Source organism: Stigmatopora argus, chromosome 11 (assembly GCF_051989625.1).
Source record: "Stigmatopora argus isolate UIUO_Sarg chromosome 11, RoL_Sarg_1.0, whole genome shotgun sequence".
Taxonomy (NCBI): Eukaryota; Metazoa; Chordata; class Actinopteri; order Syngnathiformes; family Syngnathidae; genus Stigmatopora; species Stigmatopora argus.
Window position 1 is genome coordinate 10,850,328 of NC_135397.1, and position 16,698 is coordinate 10,867,025.

General features: G+C 40.1%; 1 protein-coding gene across 1 annotated transcript; it reads left to right on the forward strand.

The window, feature by feature from the left end:
• Window positions 1–2,139: 2,139 nt before the first annotated feature.
• Window positions 2,140–16,196, forward strand: thbs2a (thrombospondin 2a). Its single transcript, XM_077613435.1, has 21 exons — window positions 2,140–2,296; window positions 2,374–2,927; window positions 3,679–3,763; window positions 5,402–5,601; window positions 6,521–6,661; window positions 7,060–7,153; window positions 7,464–7,634; window positions 8,655–8,831; window positions 9,122–9,295; window positions 9,364–9,491; window positions 9,589–9,741; window positions 10,489–10,707; window positions 10,790–10,897; window positions 10,983–11,142; window positions 11,225–11,343; window positions 11,416–11,650; window positions 13,010–13,237; window positions 13,316–13,587; window positions 13,667–13,764; window positions 13,975–14,114; window positions 16,162–16,196. The coding sequence occupies exons 1-21, from the start codon at window positions 2,215–2,217 to the stop codon at window positions 16,194–16,196; spliced, it is 3,573 nt and encodes a 1,190-aa protein (XP_077469561.1). The 5' UTR covers window positions 2,140–2,214.
• Window positions 16,197–16,698: the final 502 nt, after the last annotated feature.

The window sequence follows — 16,698 nt, forward strand, 5'->3', positions numbered from 1 at the left end:
TGTCATATGTTTACATATTTAACATTTGAGTTCAAATACACAAAAATCTTAATAATCCATTTGGTAGATTATGCAAGAATAATTTATAATGGGCCTTGCAGCCAATTGTGGCTCATTGGTTGCTCAGTTTTTGGCAAGTAGTTCTTCATGCATACGCTGTTTGAAGTAAATCTTGATGAAATAAATGATTCTCTTCATTTTCCAAATTAATAGTGTGTGTATCTCACCTGTTTGCAGTATTTCAAACATCTCAAAAGCCAAACGTGTACTTCAATCCGACCGAAATGTTCTGTCTTTTTAAATTCACCCAAAAACCTAAATGGTGAGATCACATCTTGGAGAAGGCGCACGGAATCTGAAGTTGTTTATCAACCAAAATGACGCCACTCTGCATCTCTTGAGCTCGTGCCTGTGGAGTTGGTGGTTCACAGTCACCATATGCTTAATGAGCTTGTGGAAGCAGATAAAAATGGATGGAAATTGTTTGAACGATTATTTTGTTTAGGATTAACAAGCCATTTTTGTCATCTGTGAAATAACAGTGCTAAATGTTACTTGAATTCTTTGGCAGATTTTGGAAGCTCTGTCACATGACTGGAAAGCTTTTTTGTGAATATAGAACACATTCTTTGAAAATATTAAGCATTGCATGTGAGGTAATGGAGTACAAAGTTCAACTACTTTAACAAAGTCATAGTTGATCACCTGAGAATTTTAGACAGACAGTTGTGATACCACTTTTCATAGTTCACTTCCCCTTTTTAGGATTTCTCCTTCCTTGATGTGGAATGTTTTCTGTTATTTGATTATTCCCTTTTGATTTTGCATCACCGTAGTCAATCCAACTCGTTCAAAGACAAGTTAGAAACTGCCCGTACTTTCTTTTGTTCCAGAAATGGAATGTACATTGGCAGTGACGTTCACCCTTGCTTAGACGTAAGTCGTCACGCATATCCATGTCCAGCCCTTGTGGCTTCTCTGCAGGGCTCAAAGAATGAGAAGCAATATCAGCTTTTCTTTCTCTGACGCCACAGAGGGAAGCCTTGGCAAAGCCTTGACAATCTCCAGACACGAGATGTTACTTATAAGCAAAGGGGAAACATCCAAAATATCTTTTGTATCACATTTTTTCTTCTTTTTATCCAATTTCACATGGCAGACAGCAACAATTCAGCGGAGATTTAAAGCTCACTCAAAAACCTCTTTCAAGTGGGCTGTTTTATCAAAGAAGCCATGTTCTTTTTGTGACAAACCAATTTTGTGATCTTGTCTAATATTTAATGCTAGTATTCACAGCACAACAAAACACATCTTTGGATCAATTGTCATTGTTACCGCTTAAATTCAAAGCTTTTGTTAATGATGTTTGAAAAAATGTATTTTTCTATTATTACCACCATTTGATTCAAGGGCCTTTGATCATATTCACGATATATACGATTAACACAGTTAAATTTCACCTAAGGCAATAAAAAAATTAAAAAAATTAAAATTTACAGCCCTGACGGAAAAAAATATGAAGCATTTTTTTTAGAAACAGAACAGCAATGAATGAATAATATGCAGTTGTTTTTATTTAAATGTACATTATTTCCAAATAGGATTTTATTGCTGATATGATCAAATCAGTTGTAGATAAAATCATACATGTTTTGATTCATGGACCCTTGATTTTAAACTACTGTTGTAAATTACTCAAGCACTTTTTCCATGTTATAATGAATGAGACGATGAATGCCAAGATGAGGTTGGGCATGAGGGAGGTATCACGTGCCAGTGAGTTTGTCTGTGTATGTGTGTGTGTGTTGGGGGTGAGGGGTGTTCTGCACGCAAAACAAATGACGCCATTTGAAGGTAATTATGTAACTTTGACTACGAGTAGCCCATCACAAATGGGTTGCATTGGCTAAATCTGATTGACAGCCCCCTCCTTTCCCGAGGGCCCACTATAAGAGGCTGGAGGAGTGTCTGGTTCCTTCATTCAGTGGATGTAGCCACTCGGAGTGGGACTCTCCTGCTCCTGTACTGGAGGTGCTTCTTTATCATATCACCAGCTGTTTTCCTTTTTATTTATTTTTTGTTGTACTTTAATGCTGGATTAATCCAACATTTTGGGGTAAGTTATAATGCTTTTCTTCAATCACACTTGGATGCTTTATAACCCTGTGTAATTCATATTGTTGAAACTTGTTAAGGTCGCAAACTAATGAGGAAATGTTTGTTGTGTTGAAAGGCAATATGATACTCAGATACTTACTACCATTCTCCTTCCTCTTCCTTCACACCTTCGCGCAAGGTAATCACATCATTTTTTTATTAAGCAGTTCATGAAAAGTAAAACTTTTTCAACCAAAGTGTGTTTCGAATGCTTAGATGGCGAGCAGGAGGACGACACCTCCTTCGACTTGTTCGAAGTTAGTCGCATAAGCCGCAAGACACTGGGGGCCAAACAGTTCCGAGGTCAAAACTCCGATGCCCCCGCATACCGCTTCATCCGCTTCGACCACCTGCCCCCAGTCAGCCCAGCCATTCTGGGGCAAATCATTCGTCAGATCCAAAACAACGAGGGCTTCGTGTTCGTGGCCAGTATTCGGCAGGATCGCAGCTCTCGGGGTACCTTGCTGGGCTTTGAGGGTCCCGACGGACAGCGTCAATTTGAGATCGTGTCCAATGGACGCGCCAACTCCTTGGACCTGGTCTACTGGTTGGAAGGTGCCCAGAACATCGTCTCGTTTGAAGACGTGGACCTGTCTGACTCCCAATGGAAGAACATCACGCTGCAGGTCCACGGGGAGAACGCCAACTTGTATGTTGGTTGCAACCTGGTGGACAGCGTCATCCTGGACGAGCCTTTCTACGAGAACCTGCAGGCCGAGGGTAGTCACATGTATGTTGCCAAAGGAGCCATTCGGGAGAACCACTTCAGGGTGAGTCAGGCCTCACAAGCCCTGCTTCTTTTGATTTGGAATTATGGGTTAAGTTGCTTTTTATCCAATAGTTACAATTTGTACATTCCAGAGCAGCTTATTGTTCCACATTTAGAGTCAAAATTGGCACTTTCCGTGCACGAATGGGTGAATGTAGAGTGCCCGAATGATGCCTCTCGGTTTAATATATGTGAGAAACTTTAAACAATCTTGCTGGCTCCCACCCTATAACACAAAGAGAAAATCTGAAATTGAAAGGTTAAGATGTTGTCGGATTGCCCTTGAGCAATTTGCTATGATCCTAAACATATCAGTATATCAGTAAACATAACAGTATCCTCCTCACTCAAGTCCTCTTTTTTTTTAACTTGCATGCTATAACCTTTATTTAAAAAAGGGAACAATTTGAAATTGTTTAACCCCAATTTCCCTAATGCTATATGCATGAACTTCTAAAAGTAGAGAAATTTCAAAGAAAAAAAATATTCAAATATATTCTTCTATTAATTTACAGTTTATATTCATAGTATTTATTCCAACACTCAAAGTAGAAATGATATGGAGTTTACGGCTAGATATGAAATTACTAATAGAACTATGTGTTGGCTGATCTTCTAAATATCGTGGGCATTATCTTCTGAAATGAAATAAATTAATGAAGAAAAAAAAGAATGAGCGACAGAAAATATAAACTGAAACCCCTCCCTCTTTTTAAATTTAGATCGATAATTATTTCTGTCTTACAAAACAGGGTCTTCTGCAGAATGTACGATTCATCTTTGATACCACAATCGAGGATGTCCTGTTGAGTCGAGACTGCGAAGTTTCAAAACAAGGTAAACATTTCTCCTTAAATTCATTTATTTTAACCCTCATCATTTACTCTTATATATTTATAGTTGGCGTTTATTCTATAATGGTTTCTATTATGTGACCTTGAGAAGGCGAGAGTTGCAAGAAACAATTCTATTTGCACATGGGAAGCAGTCTCTCACGTGTGCCTGTCCAGGGTTAGTTCAGAACCGCACTTCCCACAACAACATTTTCAATGCATGTGCTCAGCTGACTCACTGTTAAACTTTGTTTTTAAAGTGGGTCAGCGAAATTGCAGATTAGATGTGCGGCAAGATTTCCCATTTTACTTCCAAGAAAAGAAGGATTCAATGGCTCAAGTTGATGAAGCCTGCAAAAATGCACGCACACAGTATTATTTCCACTGCAAAGTTCCTTAATACAGCCCTGGGAAAGGGAATACCACAGTATGGCGTTAGCCTCGACTTGCAGCTGCGCTCACGCACGCACACGCTGTGAAGTCACAACGTTGGCTGATTAGGTTTGCGTTGCTCAACTCAATCAAAGCTCTCTTGAGGTATAGAAGCTGCTGATCTTCAGTTGCTCAAAAAGACTAAATATGTATCTAATCATTGTTGCTGGTCACCTGATGAGGATACGGTTGGAGTGAATCCATATGAGCCGTGCTTCACATGACAGTTGCCACAGGCAGAATTCATTTTTAGTCTTTGTCTTCCAAAAATGTCTGTTTAAACGGAGAGAGGGGAAAAAATGTGACAAACTCATCATTGGTGGCCGGAGGGGAAAAAATGCAGCGTATGTGTGTGTGTCGAGGGAGGGAATGCTGTGTGAATGCTTTCGTCATCGACGCACAGCATGAAGCCCTCAAAAGATTTGAATGAATTCAGCAGACCAACCAGAAAGGAAAACACAACATTTTAGCGTGGACCGATTTGTCGTAGGGCTATTTTGGGTGATTTCTTCATTTAGAGATGCTCGCCCTGCTAATTTATATACTTGATCTAAAACATTTGCAGATTTGCTTTTTCAGTCCTGCATTCAAGTCGTCATGTCATAACTCCAGTTTTGTGGCTTTAAGAAGAAAAACAATCCTGAACGGGATGGAAGTAAAAGCTTAAACTGTCCTGCGGCTCATTGCACTGTCAAGATGTCATAATCATGTATGCCATCTGTGGCCTTTCTGCTACTGAGAATCCATGAAGAAATTCAGTTAGGTGCAATCACATCTCACCATAGTGGCCTCTAGACATACAGACAATGCAGTATTTTACAGTAGTTCCTAAGTGTCCTTTCCTTGTCGAATATATTGGTTACACCATGTTAAACTGTTGTGATATTACTATTTACTTGGCTGAGATTTATGACAAACATGGTTTTCTCATCACAGACGAGAACACCCTCTTTTCGGAGCTCTCTCCTGCCCTTTTGGTTTACCCCACCCTCTCCCCCCTTGCTCCCTCAACTAACCTCACTGTCATCATGCCGTGGAAAGATTAACTGTCTTTCAGATCTGACGGAGCATCTGTTTTTGAGAACACAATAAACACTTTAATATGCACGCTGTCGCAATTTCTGTACATGGGTTCAACAAAATTGGGAAATCCTGGTGTTCCATGATCAGTGTACTTCTGTTTTCCATCTCTCTGTTTTTTCTCGTCCAGATGATGGCAATATCGTGAGCGAAAGCCCGGAGATTGTAGACGTGAGTCCTTCCATCACCACCAACATCATAGGCCAGAAAAGAGTTGATGTGGGCTCAGACATGTGTGAACGCTCCTGTGAGGAGCTCAGCACCATGTTCCAGGAGCTCAATGGCCTCCGAGTGGTTGTCAGTAACCTCATTGAAGGCTTGCAAAAAGTGGTAAGTATCAAAGGATCGAGTGTTGTTGCCAGATTCTTCTCTGAATGATATATTGATGAGTATGTGTAATCTGAAGGAAAGAATCCAGTGAGTAAACGGAGGAAGACGACAATGTCCTGTTATTTTAGAAGGTCAAAAGTCATGAGCTAACCCATATTGGTTTAAAAACAGAGACTGACCAAAGGGCTTTTTAATGCAATTCGAGGTAGTGCAACCCACAAGAATACTGCGACCTGTGGCATTGAGTGTCTGTCAGAAACATTTTGTGACAAGCTACATGTGGATATAGGAAGTGTTCCCCTGGCAGTGTTGAGGTCCAGTCTTATGTCTGCCTGTGTTTGAACAGCCCACGTGTTTCCTTTGAGAGCCTCCCATCAATACTAGAGTCTGGGCATAAAGCTTGGAAAAAAAATGGCTGAGATGAGAAGGGTCCCTGAGGCTCTTCCAGACCGAGTGGTGTCTTAGATTCTAACACCGCACGCTACTGACTCCCCCCTTCAGCATACAGACACAAAATGTTGGCAGCAGTTTATCGACTGACACTCGCCAAGTGTGCGGGAGTCCAGCCACAGACTTCCTGCTCTCCCATTGGGTTGGAGGTTACAATGAAAATTTTTGAACAGTTTCACTGTTTATTAATTACAATCATTTGAACAAGTATTTACATTTTCTCATCAATCATTGCTCTGCGGTCTTTTTACCTTTCATTTAAGCTTTTAGATAAGGTAGTGGGTAGAGTTCTCTCTGAGTAAGTTCCATTTTGGTTGATGGTTTTCTGATGCAAGAATTGTTAATCGTGTGGGACTATTACCGATTGCTTAACACAATTGCAGGTGGCTACCATAATGAAACATGGCAAGCCTTCAGTGAGCAATTCTGTGACAATTCTAAATTTAAACTCATCTGTGTTGCATGTCAGACAGAAGAGAACACTGTCATGAAGGAGGCCCTAGGAAAGATGAAGAACACCAAAGAGAAGAACATGTGTTGGCAAGATGGCCGACTGTTCGATGACAACGAAGACTGGGTTGTAGACAGCTGCACCAAATGTACTTGTCAGGTAGGGACAACTCAAATGAAATAACTTCATTTCACCGGGACCCAGTAGAAAATTATTTGAAAAAACATAAGCACTATGTTATGCTCAAAATGGGTTATTTTCTAGAAATAGAAAACTAGAAAAATTAGAGTGACTGCAGATCTCTGAGGTCCATGTACTTACACAGCACCTATATCAACAATATAAAAAAAATTGAAACCACACTGCACTTCAAAAATGATCGGCATAACCAAAATACTGTTACAAAGTACAATAATAAATAGAGCTGGTAGGTTAAGGTGGCATTACAAAAACCTCCCAAACAAATGTTTTATACTGCCGTGTGAGAACATGGTACATGACATTGTTGCTTTAAATGACAGTGATTTGGCATCAATTTCACATTTTCTTGATTACAGGAGTCGAAGGTTGTCTGTCACCAAATTACCTGCCCCGCTGTGGCCTGTGCGAGCCCTACATTTGTTGATGGCGAGTGTTGTCCAATGTGTCTGCGTAAGTACTCAGCATCAACTATTGGCTTGAATCAAGACCCCATTTTGCATACCAGTAAAGTAACAAGCATTCAATCGGACTTGGTTTCCTGTAGAATTTGTCTTTCAATTAAGACATGGTATCAGAATCTTCTAAAACGTATGATAGAAACATTTTGTTTTATCACGCAAATACATTTCCATGTTTTTTCCATAATCCTGATTTGTTGAAATGATTGTTTGGGGAAAGGGTCTTTACATGGTTTAAGTAATACATTCATGAAAATTAAAAGTGCCTTTCTTTATTGGAGTTTTGCTTTTAAATGATTCAGCTGAAGGCAGTGAGCATGGCTGGTCCCCGTGGTCTGAGTGGACAGAGTGCACAGTCACTTGCGGGACAGGAACTCAACAGAGGGGACGGTCTTGTGATGCAACCAGCAACCCCTGTACAGGACCTTCGATTCAAACTCGCAAGTGCACCCCAGGAAAATGTGACAGTCGTGGTGAGAATATGAATATTTCTTACAATTGTATGTGTTTTACCTCTGGCCACAAATTGTGAGTGTTGTAATGTATATTTGTGAAAATTCACCTCCAAAGACTACTAATCAAATCACCTACAATTGTTTGTTACAATTTCCAAGTTGTTAGCCTGTCTGCTTCACAGTACTGAGATTGAGGGTTAATCCTTGGTAGGTTCAGACCTTCCTGATATTTATGAAATATATGTTAATTACAATTTACTTTATTATTATGGCATTGGTAAATGATCACAATTGTACAGTCTGTTACAAAGTGTAATAATACCTTTAAGAGTGTATTGTAAAATTCTAAAGGAATACATTGTCACCAGATAAGGCAGCAAGGTGGAGAGTGGTTTGACCACCTGCCTCACAGTTCTGTGATTGTGGGTTAAACCTCTAGTGGGCCCCGATCTTCCTGTTCTCCTGTATGTTATTTTTTTCTCCGGGTTCTCCGGTTTCCTCAACACCTCCCAAAAACATGCCTGTTAGGCTGATGGAGCGCTCTAAACTTTCCTTGGGTGAGTGTTGCATAGTGCCCTGTAATTGGCTGGCAACCAATTCAGGGTGTCCCTAGGCAACTGCCCAATATTGGCTGGAATAGTCACACCAGTTACCCTTGTCAGGATAAGCATAACAGAAATAAATTAATGAAATATAAGTATTTGAGGATTTTTGCTCATAATTAAGAGATTGAGGAATCATCCTGTATTAGTTGAGTGTAACATTACATTCTGTTAGCGTGAGTGGCTGAATGAATCTCACTGCTTGACAATAGCTTACACATTGTGATGTAAACACTGGCACAAGAACCTTGGAGCATCTTAGAATGTGAGCCACAACCTCCAACATCATATAATACTGCATTTCCTTGAGGAAAACGTGGTTCCCATTTTGTTTAAATGCTGGTGGATTAGACAGCTTTCTTTTTGTTTTATACAGTGAAAATCTTGGAAGTTAATATGTAAAACTTCTGCTTGCGTCATATGTTTGATGTTTTAGTTCGCCAGGATGGTGGATGGAGCTTGTGGTCGCCTTGGTCGTCCTGCTCAGTGTCCTGTGGAGATGGCCAGATCACCAGAATACGACACTGTAATGCCCCCATGCCTCAGCTCGGCGGAAAAGACTGTGAAGGCAATGGTCGAGAGACTCAACGCTGCACTGCAGAGCCATGTCCAAGTGAGTGTTGCAACAGTGCTACCTCCTTGCATATTATATAAACTTTTGTTTTGGAAATTTGGATCTCAATCTCTTTGTTGTAGTTTTAAGTCCATGGCCTCTGACTCAATGGACCTTATGTTTATTTTTTTCACTTAAGCAATTTAATCCACATTTTTCCAGTTATATATGCACTGATACAGAACACCCCAAAAAGCTTTGGAACCTTCCTTTTCAAGCCTATTGTGGGCAAATACTGCAAATTATACTTCTGAGTTCTACCCTCTAACACAAAATCCATGTTTTATTAGTTGATGGAGGTTGGGGACCTTGGTCTCCGTGGGCAACCTGCTCAGCAACATGTGGTGGTGGAATCAAAAGTAGGAAACGTGAATGCAACAGTCCTTATCCTCAGTATGGCGGCAGGAAGTGCGTCGGAGAGGTCCACGACAGTGACACGTGTGACAAAAAAGACTGTCCTGTCGGTAAGGTCTTGTTTATATAATTTCTTCTAGACTATTATTCTGATTCAAATCTCAAATTTACCTTATAGATGGCTGTCTGTCCAACCCATGCTTTGGAGGGGTGGACTGCAGCAGTTCTCCAGATGGCTCCTGGGAGTGTGGGCCATGCCCAGCCGGCTTCCGTGGAAATGGCACCCACTGTGAAGACATCAATGAGGCAAATGTTCTTTGTGCTATGACCTTTGCAATTAAGTGGGATGTATGTTTAAGACCAACCATTGTATTAATTACTGTTTCTATTTCTTTTTTTCCAGTGTGATATGGTGTCTGACATTTGCTTCAACGTGGGCGGGCTGCAACGCTGCATCAATACCGATCCAGGGTTCCATTGCCTGCCCTGCCCTAAACGCTACACGGGTACGCAACCATTTGGAATGGGAGTGGAGGAAGCTAAGGAAAACAAGCAGGTAAGGTAACAATCTTGCCGCAAAGTGGTATAAAATGGTAGCAGGTAGTATATATGGCTTCACAATGTATAGTAGCAGTATCCCATCTATTATGATTAAGCTACAAGACTTTTATTCAATATGCAATTTTTAAACGGTTACTCTGAAGTTTTAAAAAAACCTAGTAGTATTTTGATTATTTCATCAAATAGCATGGTGTCGGTAGTCTTGACATTAATTGATACCGTACACCCATGGAACAGGGGCCAACAATTTATTCACATTTAAAGGGGTGCATAATTACACTCCACCTTGGACAAAAACTAATTCTTACCTCTTTACTGGCCTTTGTAGTCACTCATCTAAATTGCAATGCCCTGGTCGCAGAGTTATTTGATTTGGGGACACTGGAATTGTCTCACCGCTGGCAGTGAACGGTTCCATTTCAGAGTTTTTGATCAAAGGCTTGCTCTCGCTGCCACTTTCTACTCTTTGAGCTCATGGAGTAGATTTTAAAGCCAAGTCATATTTTGGTCCGCCAGTAATGAGTGGCAGCTGTGAGTACCTTATGACGCAGTGGTGAGCCACAGTGGGATGTGTGATGCATTAAGTAGGATTCTATCAAATCAGCAACACTTGGAAGTACTTTGTCCAAAATGTATTTCTCAGCCACTGAGAGCTGCCCTTATTTTGGAAGGATCTTTCTAGATATAACAATAACAATCTTAAGACCATTCCAAGGCTCAACCCCATTTACTTCTAATACAGGTGTGTGAGCCAGAGAATCCCTGCAAGGACAAGACCCACAACTGCCACAGATCAGCTGAATGTATATACCTCAGCCATTTCAGCGATCCCATGTATAAATGTGAGTGTCGCACCGGATATGCTGGTGATGGCTATATCTGCGGGGAGGACTCAGACCTCGATGGTTGGCCCAATAAAAACCTTGTGTGTGGAGCCAATGCAACTTACCATTGCAAGAAGGTATGCTGTTTGATTTCGTTTGCTTACATAATTATGCATTGACACCACTTAGTAATTTGAAGGGTCTCTTCTGATATTTCAGGACAACTGCCCCAGTCTCCCCAATTCTGGACAAGAAGACTTTGACAAAGACGGCCAGGGAGATGCTTGTGATAAGGATGACGACAATGACGGAATCCTGGATGAGAGGGTGTGAGATGTTTTTGACATAATTACATTCCTTTATACTTCCTTCAGACCTGCAGAATCATCTAACACGTGCTTTTCAACCTCAGGACAATTGCGCCCTTCTTTACAACCCTCGCCAGTTTGACTTTGATAAGGATGAAGTCGGTGACCGCTGTGATAATTGTCCTTATGAGCACAATCCTAACCAGATTGACACGGACCACAACGGGGAAGGGGACGCCTGTGCTATTGACATTGACGGAGATGGTAAATTAACCTTGAAGCTGTGATGATTATTGAGCTGCCACTGTTGAATCTTCCACCCACCATCCATATTGGTTTTCCATAGAAATCCTAAATGAGAATGACAACTGTCCACTTGTATACAATACTGATCAGAAGGACACAGACATGGATGGAGTTGGTGACCAGTGTGATAACTGCCCCCTGCTGCACAATCCTATGCAGGTATGGTAATAAACTTCACCTGAAAGGTGCCAAACGCCATCAAACACCTAATCCTCTATGTTGTCCCAACAGTTGGACATAGATAACGACTTAGTGGGAGATCAATGTGACAATAACCAGGATATCGACGAAGACGGTCATCAGAACAACCAGGACAACTGTCCCTATGTGGCCAACGCCAACCAGGCCGACCACGACAAAGATGGCAAAGGAGACGCATGTGATTTTGATGATGATAATGACGGCGTACCTGATGAGAAGGACAATTGTAGGCTGACCCCCAACGCAGACCAGCTGGACTCTGATGGTGAGTTCCATACATTTTTTTCTTATTTTGTTCCATCCAATGTGCATAATGTTAAAATCATATGAAATTGCAGCGCAATTGCAACATAATAGATTGCAAAAGTCTTACCAAAGTCAAATTTTGTCCCCCACAAAAAGGTAAAACATCAAATTTATTACCTAACGTTCCTTTTTTTTTAGAACGCAAGGCACACTAAAAAATACTCTTGAGCAGTAAATCAGCTTTTTATGCATGCCAATTTTATTTTCCAATTTAATTAACAACATGGGTAAAGCATAGTCATCGATAATTTGCAATACAAACTGGTTGCCATCAGCCCAAATAATAAAGAGGAAGAAAAAATGCTGTGGAAACAGATATTTAATCAAAATTACAAACAATAAATACATCACCACCAAAATCTGCTGATGAGTAGAGTATCTATGTTTTTCCATGGCAAAGTACTGCAGTCACAAGTGATTATCTGTGGATCTAGTTAATTATATACTGATGTGTAATGTTCAGTTACACAGTTTCAGGGAGTTGAATGGAAAAATCTCATTTTTGACATCCATATTTAGAACAATTAAAGAAACTATGGTAGATACCGAACAAAATTTGGGTGCAAACAGACAGTTGCATCTGCACACAACAATCACACTTGTGATGATGCCTCTCTCACCCATCTGATGTTCAAGTTTTTCTGATGTCGTGTATCAAATGAGACAGTGGAAAGTGTAGAGATCGGTGTTGGCATGGTTGATGTCATTCCACCTGACTTGAGTGAGCGGCCCAAAAGGGCACACGTCAGCTGGTTAAGCTTTTATTTGTTTTAGCTTAGCTCTTGATTAGTTTGCTGTACCCAAATTGCACAGGGTTACCTGGAGTTTATACAGCTGTGCCTAACTGGAAACAGACTGCTGCGAAGGAAAGCCCTGGTCACCGATGCATTCACTCGCTTCACAGCTTGTCAGATATTGTTTATTTGACAGAAGTGTAGCTTTGTGTGCCATAACAAACATGATGACAGAAACCAGCGAGCTACTTCCATGCTGAGGCCTTCATGACTCACGGCAACATTTCCACTGGGACTTCCAAGCCTGCTGTCGGGCTCAAGTGGAACTGGGATATCATCAGTGATCATTATCGCACCATGACAAAAGATGGCTGCTTCATCTTCTGTCATTGTCATTGTACACTTCATTACGTACAACTCAGAAATTTATCCTTTTGTCAGTAGGTCAGTGACCTTCACCAAGGAAGTAGCCTCTAAAGTGTTTTTTTTTAAATCTATGCATACATACATTATTAACACAATGATTAAAATTAGTTCCAGTGCAAATGAGGTCAAGCTTGTCTTTCTGTGTCTTTCTTTACCAGGTGATGGACGAGGTGATGCTTGCAAAGACGATTTTGATAATGACAATATCCCAGATATCCTCGACGTGTGCCCAGAGAACAATGCCATTAGTATCACAGACTTTAGGAAGTTCCAGATGGTACACTTGGATCCGAAAGGAACCACTCAAATTGACCCCAACTGGGTGGTGAGGCATCAAGGCAAAGAGCTGGTACAAACTGCCAACTCTGACCCAGGCATCGCCGTGGGTGAGCATCACTCAGTAAAATAAGCTTCTAGTCAATGTAGTATGATGTGCGAAAGGTCATGTTTTTCCCACCGAACAGGTTTTGATGAATTCAGTGCCGTGGACTTCAGTGGCACAATGTACGTGAACACAGACAGGGACGACGACTATGCCGGCTTCGTTTTTGGCTACCAGTCCAGCGGGCGTTTTTATGTAGTGATGTGGAAGCAGATCACGCAAACATACTGGGAGGACCAGCCATCCAAGGCATTTGGCATCTCTGGTGTGTCACTTAAAGTGGTCAACTCGACCACTGGCACTGGAGAACACCTCAGGAACGCTTTGTGGCACACGGGCAACACTCCTGGAGAGGTAACCTACATTTTAACAAATGGTTCACATCTACTTTAAAAACTCGGGCATTTATTTTCATATTATTAATTCAATATAGGTACGCACTCTTTGGCACGACCCCAAAAACATCGGCTGGAAAGATTACACAGCTTACAGGTGGCACCTCATCCATAGACCAAAAACTGGTTTCATCAGGTAAAATATTCACCAAGTTATTTCCTTTAAAAAAAAAGATGCATATAGTAGACACTTAAAACACTTAATTTACTAACTGATATTAACATTTCACAGAAATTAACATTTCTGAAATAATACCTTTCCCATACAACTCTTGTATTGTTTGTTGTTACACTTGCAAATTTACATTTAAAAAAAGAGTCTATATGTTTGTCACATTGTTTGCAGGGTTGTTGTATACGAGGGTAAACAAATCATGGCTGACTCAGGACCAGTTTATGACAAGACATTTGCTGGCGGAAGGTTAGGATTGTTTGTCTTTTCACAAGAACTGGTCTTCTTCTCCGACCTCAAGTATGAGTGCAGAGGTTAGTAGAAACCATCTTTATATATATCTCTAATTGTTATATGGACACATTTACATTTTCATAACTTGTAGAAAGCCACTATTTTTCACTTCCATTTAAAGGTTTGTGTGAATTTACCACACGTTATAAGGGTCATTTTCACATAATTCAGCAAATAACGGTAAAGACACTTTCAGAAAATGAATAATTTACAAAATGCAATTCAAGCATTCTGATTATCTCTAATTAGCAACACTAGCACTGCCTGGAAATATCTTAGCTGGAACTTTAATGAAAACATAATTAATTAAAATTTAAAAAATATGGGTGAATATTTGGAATCTTTCCTTGTGCCTTTCTTTTCTGATATCGTTCCCTTTCTTTCTCTAAATATTTGTGATAGGCTCCAGGGTCATTTTTAATCTTCTCCCTGCATTTGCGCATCGCTGCAGCATTAGATTTTTTCGCAGGTGGCTTACCGCCTTTTTTCTTAAATGGATTCATGTTCTGGAAATTTTACAAATCAAAGCAGGAATTAGTATACACATAAACATAGCATAACATGTTAGCGTCATCTCTACATATCTGTTGTATATTTAAAAATATGTATTTCATCTCTACATATCTATTGTATACACCTTTTAATAACGGTAAAGACAAAATTTATTAACGGTAAAGACACAACATTCCACCTCAGCCTTTGACATTGGTAGATGGTATTTCTTGGCACTCAGTAAATGATAGTGTTCTGCATGCATACACCATGCCCAGTTCATTAAAAAGCAAAGTAATTATGTTCACCAAGTTTTTAGGACATCGGTAAAGACATGGAATTGTTACGACATTTCACAGGTATGGTCCTTACCTTGGTTTTAGTTTCATTCTCATGGCTTCTGCTTAGCTGGCGTTGACAATATGGCTGACAACATCCTGGTACTTCTCCCACACCAGCCACCTGGTGTATTTACTGTGAATTTTTTGGTGTATTTCTCATGTGATAACGGTAAAGACACACTAACTGATATGAAAGGTACATCAGTAAAACTGTTTGCAGTTGCAATTCTTTTGCATTTTTCTCAAAGACAACTTGAGTGAAAATACTATTGAAACAAATCTAAACAACACATTCTAAATAGAGACAAACAAATAAATCATAACCCGACTTTTCATTCCTATAAACTGTGACACTAGATTCTGGACATCTAACGGAGTGGACAAATTCAACATAAACTGGCTCTCAATGTATTTGTGTCTCAAATAGATTTCTCTTAAAATTGGTGCCAAATGTAGTATAATATGTGGCAAACAAAGCAGTAGTAATTAATTTTTATAACTTTGTAACACATAAAGGGAAAGTCCAGGGCCATATCTTTACCGTTATTTGCTGAATTATGTGAAAATGACCCATAAATGGTATCACATCCTCACAATTAACCTCTATGCATTACCCCCAAGAGTTCTGCTTATTATATATGATATGTTTAAATCTATTCATCATAAGTTTTTGTATGTTACATTGTTAAAAAGCCTGGCCTTTTTCCGTATCCACATTTGGAATGGAAAACTATGATCTGAAATGATGCCACACAATGAGATTGACTCCACACATTTTTCAATGTAAACACAGTTGAAGAATGAAAAGTTCATTCAAGATTGTGTTTTAAAAATGCTAATGAAAGTCTTAACACCAAAGCTTTATTTCAGAGCGACGTCTGTAATTGGCCCGTGCGTGAGTGTTCCATCATAAAAAGACTGGAATATGCTTTTGTGTGGACTGAGAATGCATTAACTTTTGTTGCGGACCCAGATAATTGGGTGAATTCAATATTTTCTCACCAACAATGCAAGTCTTTTAAACAGTTTGTTCAAATCCACAATAGTTGATTAGGGTTGAACAGGCATTGCACAATCTCTCTTCCTTGCAAGAAGCCTTCAACTGTTTATAGAGCTTAGTTTAGACTGGCAGGTGTGAATGTTTGCATATGCAGATGTTGGATATTTGCAAACCTCTTTTTTATGCTATATAAGAAAAGTCTCAAAAGCCCTCAACATGTCTTTTGCTATTCAGATGAGCTGGAGTTGCCGGCAAGGTTGACAAGGTAACGTCGTGTGTGTTCAATGTTGTTTCGCTGGCCAAAGCAAAATTTGAAAAAAGTGAATGTCATGCCAGGTTTTGCGCTTGTCAGCTTTTTTGTGTACTGTACAATGCACCAGATGCATTGTGGAAGACCTTGTGAGTGTGCGTGTGTTTGTACAATGTGTTTCAAGGACTTCCAAATTTCTGTCCAGCATTGACGAGCAGAAAATGATGCCCGTGCGCCATGTGCAAGCTTTTTTTTAGCGCTTTGGACTGCAAGGCTCCCACACAGCGTCGGTTTTGTTGTGGGTCTTGATTACAAACATGCAAGTCATAGCCACTATTTTCTCCATGTTTTCTCAGATAACTGAATCAAGATGGCAAGTGGGGATCTCAAAGTAAACATCACATCTTCACTGAATGCTTTTCAACATAAATGAGACTTTCCATGCTCTTCCATGTCTACATGCTGGAGAGGATAACATGAGTAGGATTTTTCCTGTTTTCTGAGTGTCTTGTATGTATGCA